Genomic DNA, 9,206 nt, shown 5'->3' with positions numbered 1-9,206 from the left:
GTAATGGCGAACCAACCAGATATCGTGATCATAGATAAAGGGCAGAGGAAAGCCGTTGTAGTGGATGTAGCGGTCCCAAGTGATGGAAACATCAGAAAGAAGGAACACGAGAAACTCGAGAAATACCAAGGGCTCAGAGAGGAGCTGGAGAGAGCCTGGAAGGTAAAGGTGACAGTCGTGCCTGTGGTGGTCGGAGCACTCGGGGCATTTTTTTTTTTTTTTTTTTTTTATGAGACCCCCCCCAAAAAAAATTCTTTTAAAATTGCACATTCCCCCATTAATTCAAAACAACTTTATTGATAAAAGTAAAGTTCAAATAGCCAACCTTTCCAGGGATGAAGCAGCAGAGGTTGGAGTCAACATATTTCATGAACGTCATGTTCAGGAGAGAAAGGCGCGTCTCCACAGCAGCGAGTATGTCAGCATGACGAGCCAATGAATGATTTCTTCGTTCAGACTCTCGTCTGGGGGAGAAAAGAAAAAGTCAAAAAATTACGTTAACGCCTACAATAAATAACACAAGATTTGGCTGAGACATAAGACGGCCTTAAAAAAATTGCATGCTGTCAGTGGAGGGATGCAACAGGGACAAAAGCTAATTGAATGATTGGAAAGAAATAGCTCGTACCGCAAAATCATTGTTTTACCAACCCAACTTCTTTAGCTGTAACCTTATCGTGGTGAAGAACTTTGTGTTTCCCAGTGACCTTCGGAATAAAGTGTCCAGGGGCAATTTCGCATGCATGCATGCATATATATATATATATATTGATTGTCAGTAGTAGTTGCCAGATTTGAAGGGAAGGGGGAACAGCTTTGATTGGCAGCTCCCTAACACACACACACAAAACATTTTTTAAAAATGTTCATATCATCCAAACTCGATTACAGTAATCCTTCAATTATCGCGGGGGTTATACGTTCCAAAAAGAACCCGTGATTAGCGACATCCGTGAAATCGGATTTATTAAAAAAATAAAAAAAAAAAAAGAAAAAATGTAAGAGGGACGAAATTTCAAATGTGCTGTATGTTTCACATACAGCAAGCACATTTGACAATAAAGTTGTACTTGGTACTTGATAGCCAGCTTTATTTTTTACAGTTATTATACAATACTGAACTATGTATACAACGCAGAGGCGATTGCTCTCAGACTGCAAGCTCAACTTCCCCTAAAATGTCAAAAAGTAAGTGATCAAATATATGTATGTACATACAATTGTGTGGACATGTCATTGACTAAATATGTGCTTCAACACGCTCAACTTTTGTTCCGAATCAGCTTCTTATTACTGGTTACGACGCAACTCTCTTCTCATTCATTCCCGCAGCTTCACTGTGCTTTAAACTGTGTGGACGCTGAGCATCGACCGCGCGGATGCTGGGCGTCTAGAGAGTTCAGTGTAGGTTGTCCCAATGCATTGAAACGAGACGAGTCATTGGATAAATGCTGGTTTTGTTCCGCCCATCCGATGCTCAGCATATCGGCTGGCCCGGGCGCTCAGCTTCTCTGCATGATGATTGGATGATCTGTCTGAGGCTGAATCTCGTTTTGATTGACAGCGAAGTGAGCCAATCACCAATCTTATGTGAAGGCATCCTTTTCATTTTTTTGAAAAGGAACGGAGAGTAGAATTCACGCATAAATAAACGGACACATTTTATGATGTCGGCCGAAATTGAGCTTCCCCTCCTTGACAGACCAGCTTCAGCCACTGATACAATCAAACCAAAGACCAAAAATTTGCAAGGGTAAATTTGGCAAGCTGTACAGAGACGAGGAGCGGAGACTGTTCATGTTGGTCAGTCCCTTAGCCAATCAGGATGCAGAACACAATTTACTGTTTAAAAAAAAAAGCATTAAAAAAACTGCACTTAAAAAAGCGTCAAACAGCGAAGCCGCGGAAAGTGAACCGCGTTATAGCGAGGGATTACTGTCTCACCATTTTATTGGTTTTCAACTTTTTCAAACTGCCAGTTTTAAAGCATCTGCACTGAAAACTGAAGAGAAGCTCAGTAGAGAGTTCAATATTATATTAACATCTATACTAAATACATTCAAGAAAAAAAGAGAAAGATAAACATACATTATACAATTACATTCACATTTTTTTTACATTAACAGTGCAACAAATGCAGGCAAATAAAAATGTGTATACAGTCTTGATTGAGTGTTTTAGCAAGTGCGCAAGACCCAAAGTAAACAAATAGCCTCGGAGACCTACGGTCACAAGCTCTGGATCGTGATCGAAAGAACAAGATCCCGGATACCAGCGAGTTTCCTTTACATCAGTGGTCCCCAAACCACCGGTACCGGTCCGCGGGTCATTTGGTGCAGGTCCGCACAGAAAGACTAAATAACTTACATTACTTCCTTTTTATTCATTTCGGAATCTGAAAGGATGTTTTATTTCGAAAAATCACCGGATTCTCTGTTATATCCGTCTACAGTATGTCACTCTTGACGCAGGTGAAGGCAGCACTTCTTGGTCAAGTGATAGGTTACCGCTAAAATGAAACACAAGAGCGAGCAAAATTATTAAAAAAAAACAAAGACAAACATCTTTGTAAAGATTCTTTGGGAAGGGGAAAAGGCCCAGCCAGAAGACACAAGAGGAGCCTACAACTTCCAAGAAAAATAATTTCATAAGACAGTGTCACGAGTCCTACTTAAGATTTGGCTTTATCTCAACAGGAGAATCACACGCACCATGCCCACTCTGCATAATGTGCGGCGATGGTGAGTCGTATTTTTCATGCACTTTTTATTTGCGACATGTTTTATATTGAAGGCACGTTTAAACGTTACCATAGCGACCAGAGAGTGTTGCGGCCAGATCAGACGTTCTTCGTGTCATGATTCATGTGTATTATTATGTTTAGAAAATACCACAGTTTTCATGCAGGTCATATCATATTATTTTGTTGTATTTAACTGAGCCTTAAAGGCCGGTCTTTGAAAATATTGTCTGACATTAAACCGGTCCGTGGGACAAAAAAGGTTGGGGACCGCTGCTTTACATGGTGTCTGAGGTGAGAAGCTTGATCATCTAGAAGAGACTACTCTGAGTCGAGCCGTTGCTTTTCTGCATCAAGAAGAGCCAGAGATAAGGTGGATCCCGCATCTGGTTTGGATGCCTCTTGGACACCTCCCTGGTGGGGTACCCACTGGGAGGAGTTCCCGAGGACAACCGTCTCCTGGCTGGAATGCCTTGGGATTGCCCTGCAAGAGCTGAACGAAGGAGCTGGGGAGAGCAGATTCTGAGCTTCCCTGCAAAAAACTGCTGCCCCTGATAACCCGAGATAAGCGGAATGGAAGGATGTATCAATTATCGTAAAAGACGTGGGTCCTGGGAAAAAAAAATCTATCAAAATACTCTAAAGTGGCTGGCACTCAGCTGTCGTGATTATCTAAAATGGCTGGCATTGAATGAGTTCAACCAGTGCTTCTCAATTATTTCCTGTTACACCCCCCCCAACAAGAAGAAAACAATTCGCGCCCGTCTCCCACCCTCTGCTGCCACTATAAATTTCATTTGTCGATAAAATTGTTCCCAGTACACCTTTGCATTACATTAAATCCTTGTTAACATTAATGAAAAGAAAAAATAAGTATAGTTTAACTTAGAGCAAATAATAACTTTATTAACATTGTTTTTTAGTCTGTAACAGAAAAGGTTTTCAGTGCATCAATTTGCCTGAAATTAAACAAAATAAAAATCCTTGTTTAAACTGTAAACATTTTTGACCAATTTATTGCTCCATTTCATTCTGAAGGTTAAATGAAATAATATCAATAAATAATAACATTCAAATTCAGTTCAGCAACATTAACTCAGGAGCACAATGCAGTGATCCCTCGCTATTTCGCGGTTCGTTTATCGTGGCTTCAGTGCACCGTGGATTTTTTTCAAACAAAAAAAAAAAAAAAGATTTTTTTTTTTATATACACGGAGTACAGTACTGTATATGTTGCTCTATGTGACTCGCTGTTGTTTTGCAGCTTCTCGCGGACCGTTTGCGGACTTTTTGCGGACTTAAAAAAAAAAAAAATTTTAACCTGTATATGTTAATTGGTCGCTACTTCGCGGATTTTCGTTTATCGCGGGTGGTTTTGGTCCCCATTAACCGTGAGAAACAAGGGATTACTGTATCAGAGATGAGGGTGGGGGTAGTGTTCTCTCGCGCCGCTTTTTTTTTTTTTTTTTTTCGAGGCCGTGAATAGTTTTGGCCACGAGAGACCGTGGTTCGCAAAAAACAGAAGCGGCATCATCACAACACGTACTGTACTAAACTCTCGCAATGACAATTCAAAAAACTCCTTCATATCTTTATGATCCAGCCGTCATTGTTCTTTTTGGTCTCGCTGCTTCTCTCTCTTCAAGTGCCGCACTCGATTCTTAAGGACGTACTGCTGCTGTGGTGAATGGCTCAATTTTCAACCCGTCAAAATGACGGACGGCCTTAAATTTTCTCCGTCCACTCTTAAAAAAAATCCGTCAATGATGGAAAATTGTCCGCTAATGTAACCTCTTCAGGAACAGAAATATAAAAGATGCAAATGTTTATCCAGTCTTGTTTAACTTAGATTTCGTTCCAAAAGACAGGCTTTGTTATCAGAAATCACCCCTCCTCTTCCCGAGTCCTCACAAATAAAATATGAAATCTCGGGTTTGCTTCGGGCTCGGGCCTGCAAATCAAGTTAAGTGATTGGGCTCATGCACCCTTTGTGGCTTCCGTTCTCGCCGAAATTTCGAAATCTCAGAGGTATGACGAGGCCATGAGAATGCGAGGCGAGGGTATTACTGTTGTGGCGACGCCACTCGAGCTCGTCCGCTGCTCTCTGCTGTGCGTGCGCCCCACTATTTGAGAAGCAATAGTGAAAAGAGGCAAATTTTATCACGTCAAAACACTAATGTACTAGGCCTTAGACTTTAATCATGGGGTTGGGCATAAAATAAAGAGTTGGCATCGTGCATCACCAGACCCCTGCATGGTGCCACTGAATAAGCATCAATGTAAGCACTTCTTCTGACATATGACACTTACCTCGGAAGTTGAGCTTTGACTTGCCTCTGACACATGCTGTGATAACGCTCCACCTTGAGGAAGCCCTGATTAAGAACACGCTGGCAGATCATATCCATTCGCTTACAAACCTGGAGGGTATAAACAACAAAAGACAATATTATTCAAACAGGGGCATATTCAATGGTGTGCTCAAATCAGAAAAGGCGATCCGTTGTGCACTTTCCGGGCTGTGTAGATTTTCCCATCAACTGACAAATCTTGCAGTATGCGTATTGTTCCAGCTACTGAAGCAGCTTTTGTCTTCCGCGTTCTAGAGACTGTGCTCAGGTCTAGCACCTCTCAAAGGTGAAACATCATATTGCACGTTTTCAGTCATTTCACACCCAATGACAGCAGGTGATGACTGCCACCAGCTGACTTTTTCTTTACCTCCATCCACACACCCATTATCTACCCCTTATCCAAGGTCAGTCTAGTGGGCAGCAGCTTCAGCAGAGAAACCCAGACTTCCCTCTCTTCAGCCACTTCTTCCAACACTCCGGAAAGATCCCAAGGCATTCCCAGGCCAGCCGGGAGACAGTCTCTCCATCATGTCCTGGGTCATTCCCAGAGCCTGCTGCGAGTTGGACATGCCCAGAAGACCTCACCAGGGAGGCGTCCAAGAAGCATCCTAACCAGATGCCCAAGCTACCTCATCTGTCTACTCGCAACATGGCTTGACTCTGTGTCCCTCCTGGATGACCGAGCTTCTCACCCTATCTCTACAGGAAAGCTCAAACACCCTGCGGAGGAAACTCATTTCAAGTGCTTCCATTTCAGGCCAGATTTTGTGTTTTTGGTCACAACCCAAAGCTCGTGACCATGGGTGAGGGTAGGAACGTAGATGGACCGGTAAATAGAGAGCTACATTCTGACTGCTGTAGTTAGTGGCAGTGGTAGACTGACTTTTATGCAAATTTCTCCATTGTGGGACAAATAAAGGTTTCCTTATCTGATGTTGTTGTCATTATGGTGTAATAGCAAACATTTAAGCGGCATAAGCATTCACAAAAATCAATGAAAACACCCAAAGTACGCTGGGCATAATTTGAAGTTTTTTTTATTTGTTAAATATTGCTGTAGCATATTGCTGTACAATGTTTTTTTTTATTTTTTATTACGAAGCAATTTAAAATACAAACAATAATTGTTGTTCAGAAAAAATGCCTCTTCATAATGTTTCAGTGAAGCAAGTGCAAATTTGCAGTATTTTTTTGGTAGAATATCATCTAATTAATATTTGTGATTTTTTTTTTTGAAATATCAAGATAATTTTTTAGACCATATCACTCAGTCCTACAAACAAGTATGGGATACAGCCAAAGGTATACTTCGAGCAATTAGATCTGATACCCTGAGGCTGAACTATACTGTATTTGGTCAGCAATTAGTGTGCGAAGCAGTTCAATTTACGGTCCTCTAACCAGAAAATTATATCTGGAAACTCACATCTCTCTACCACACTTAATGTCACCGACACAAAAAAAAAAAAAATATGATTCTTAAAACAGTGCATATCATGATTGTGCTGTACGTGTTTTAATATCACAATAAATGTTTCAACTGCAATTGTTGCGCTTGTCTGATAAAATGATAAAAAGACCAAGGAAAAGACAGATGCTGTAAGACATTGTTAACTAAAATCATTTTGCCTTTATTCTCAAATGTATACAACTATGTTTGAAAAGACATTCGAAAACCTATTAACAGCAGTCCACCATGACAACTACAGGTAGGCCTGCCATAAAATGTCACTTCCGAAACGCAAGGGCAAAGCACGAATTTGCACCAGGGGGAAAAAAATTACATTATTTTATGTATGTATATATATATATATAGTAAATATTCCCATCTCCGGAATTCTATGAAAAGGAATTTCTTTCACCCGCAACAAAAACCTATAAATTAACATTTTGACTACGATATTACATGTTACCGGAACTTACGTAAGCGGAAATTCCACGACCCGTAACCCGGATTGAGACGTCATGCCGCGGGAGCTTAAATACACGCAACGCCCACCCGATGCTACAGAAAGACATGACGCTGAGACACATTTTCACTTCGCGTTTTTCGATCATCGGATTCGAAATGACGACGTGTAAGTGAGTTTTTATTGGCGTGCGTTTTACTGTAATTGTGAATGATTTTAACTTTATTCACTTAATGTCCTGTAGAACGCGGCACTAGCTTCAAAGCATCAGCATAGATCATGGCATCGAAACGTAGAAGAACTGTAATGACTGGAGTGGAGTGAGTGAAATGCATCAGTTTGAGCGAGGTTGGACACAAAGTTCAAAACATCCAGCAGACACTCGGAGTCGGAAAGACGCAAATCTATGAAACTTTAAAAAAAAAGGCATCGATTCAACTCCTGATGACAAGCCACCATCCAGCAAGGAAGCAATGCAAATGGTAACAAAAATCCGTCAGTATGCACAAGAATTACCAGACATCGGTGATCAACGGGACAGTTACTTGCAACTAGCAACAAAACTGTATGACACGCAGGCAAACATTGTCATAAACCAAAGAATGCATCCAACAAAACAATCCAAAATAGACATATTTTTTTCCAAAGACAGAAAAAAATAAACATTAAAATACTGTACGTATTTTACTGTTGTGATTTTTTTGGGATACACCTGTATTGCAGTTTTTGTTATATAAACAGCTTTTGGACAGTATATTTTTCTATCTTATTGATTGTGTTGTTACACGTGCATTTTGTCAACATACTTGCAGGTTCATAAAGGACATGTACCATGCTAATTTCCTAAATGAGGAATTTCTGTTATCAGGACAAATTGGACAGCGCAAACACGAGTCCGTACTAGAGAATGTTTACTGTATTGTAGAGCATTGGTCCCCAACCCCCGGGTCATTTGGTGCCGGGCCGCACAGAAAAAATAAATAACTTACATTACTTCCGTTTAATTCATTGAGGAATCTGAAAGCTGTTTTATCTTGAAAAATTACCGGATTCGCTGTTATATCCGTCTACAGTATGTCACTCTTGATGCAGGTGAAGGCAGTGCTTCTCGGTCACGTGATAGGATACCGCTAAAATGAAACCTGGGAGCTAGCAAAATGAGTTAAAAATAAATAAATAAATAAATAAAACGCATCTTTGGAAAGTCCCTTTGGGAATGGGAAAAGACCCAGGCAGGAGACAGAAGAGGAGCCTACGACTTCCAAGGAAAAGAAGGCTACATTTAATGAGACAGTATCAGGAGTCCTACTTAAGACACGGATTTATCTCAACGGGAGATTCCCACGCACCAAGCCCACTCTGCATAACATGTGGCGATGGTGAGTTGTATTATTCATGCACTTTTCATTTGCGATGTATCTTATTTTGAAAGCACGTTTAAATGTTACCATAGCGACCAGAGTGTTGAGGCCAGATCGGACTTTCCTCGTGTGATGATTCGTGTTTATTATTATGTTACAAAAATACCACAGTTTTCACGCAGGTCATATCATATTATTTTATTGTATTTATCTGGCCTTGAAGGCCGATCCCTAAAAATATTGTCTGACAATAAAGCGGTCCGTGGACCAAAAAAAAAGAAAAAATCAGGCTGGGCCCAATGGGGGGAGAGCATTGCGATGCCAGTGGTGTGACATCAAGAACCTTTTTTTTTTTTTGTCCTACGAGAATAAAGTGTATTTGCACGTCCACCAGAAGAGGTAGCAGTGGCACTGTCATTGTCAGAGATTTGCAAGTCGTTGGAAGAGCATGTAGCATGCTCAACCTGTGCTGTAGTTTCAAGCTTACTCTTCGCCTCTCACATCACTCACTGGGGAAAGAGATGCTTTGGAAGAGCAAAACACTGTGTATTAAAGAATGGAGAAAAAAAAAACACTCGCTCCGGTTGCATATCTCATTCAGTCCATCCCTGGAGGACAGAGGGAGAGCTGTGTCGGAGATGGATGTTTTGTTTGAATCAACAGGTTTTTGAAAAGCGCATGAGAAATAGGGGGCAGTGGTGACATTGCTGATGTGCCTGGGCTCAGCGTGCAACAAATACAGGAAAAACACACACTCACACCCAGACAGGAACAAACACACAGATAAACTCCTCAAGATTCTCTCATCCTTGGGGGGCTGGGGGGGGGGGGGTTCGTGTGG

General features: G+C 41.1%; 1 protein-coding gene across 1 annotated transcript in view; it reads right to left on the bottom strand.

Annotated features, from left to right (window-relative positions):
- The window catches only part of fbxo28 (F-box protein 28), a 42,379-nt gene that overhangs the window by 26,677 nt on the left and 6,496 nt on the right, over nucleotides 1-9,206 (bottom strand). Inside the window, exons 2-3 of the mRNA XM_019872096.1 lie at nucleotides 5,051-5,160; nucleotides 326-464 (exon numbers count right to left, since the gene is read on the bottom strand). Of these exons, the coding sequence (XP_019727655.1) occupies nucleotides 326-464; nucleotides 5,051-5,160 (249 nt within the window). The remainder of the gene's footprint in view (nucleotides 1-325; nucleotides 465-5,050; nucleotides 5,161-9,206) is intronic.

Source organism: Hippocampus comes, unplaced genomic scaffold (genome assembly GCF_001891065.2).
Source record: "Hippocampus comes isolate QL1 unplaced genomic scaffold, H_comes_QL1_v1.1 scaffold269, whole genome shotgun sequence".
Lineage (NCBI taxonomy): Eukaryota > Metazoa > Chordata > Actinopteri > Syngnathiformes > Syngnathidae > Hippocampus > Hippocampus comes.
This window is presented reverse-complemented; position numbering and strand designations above follow the sequence as displayed.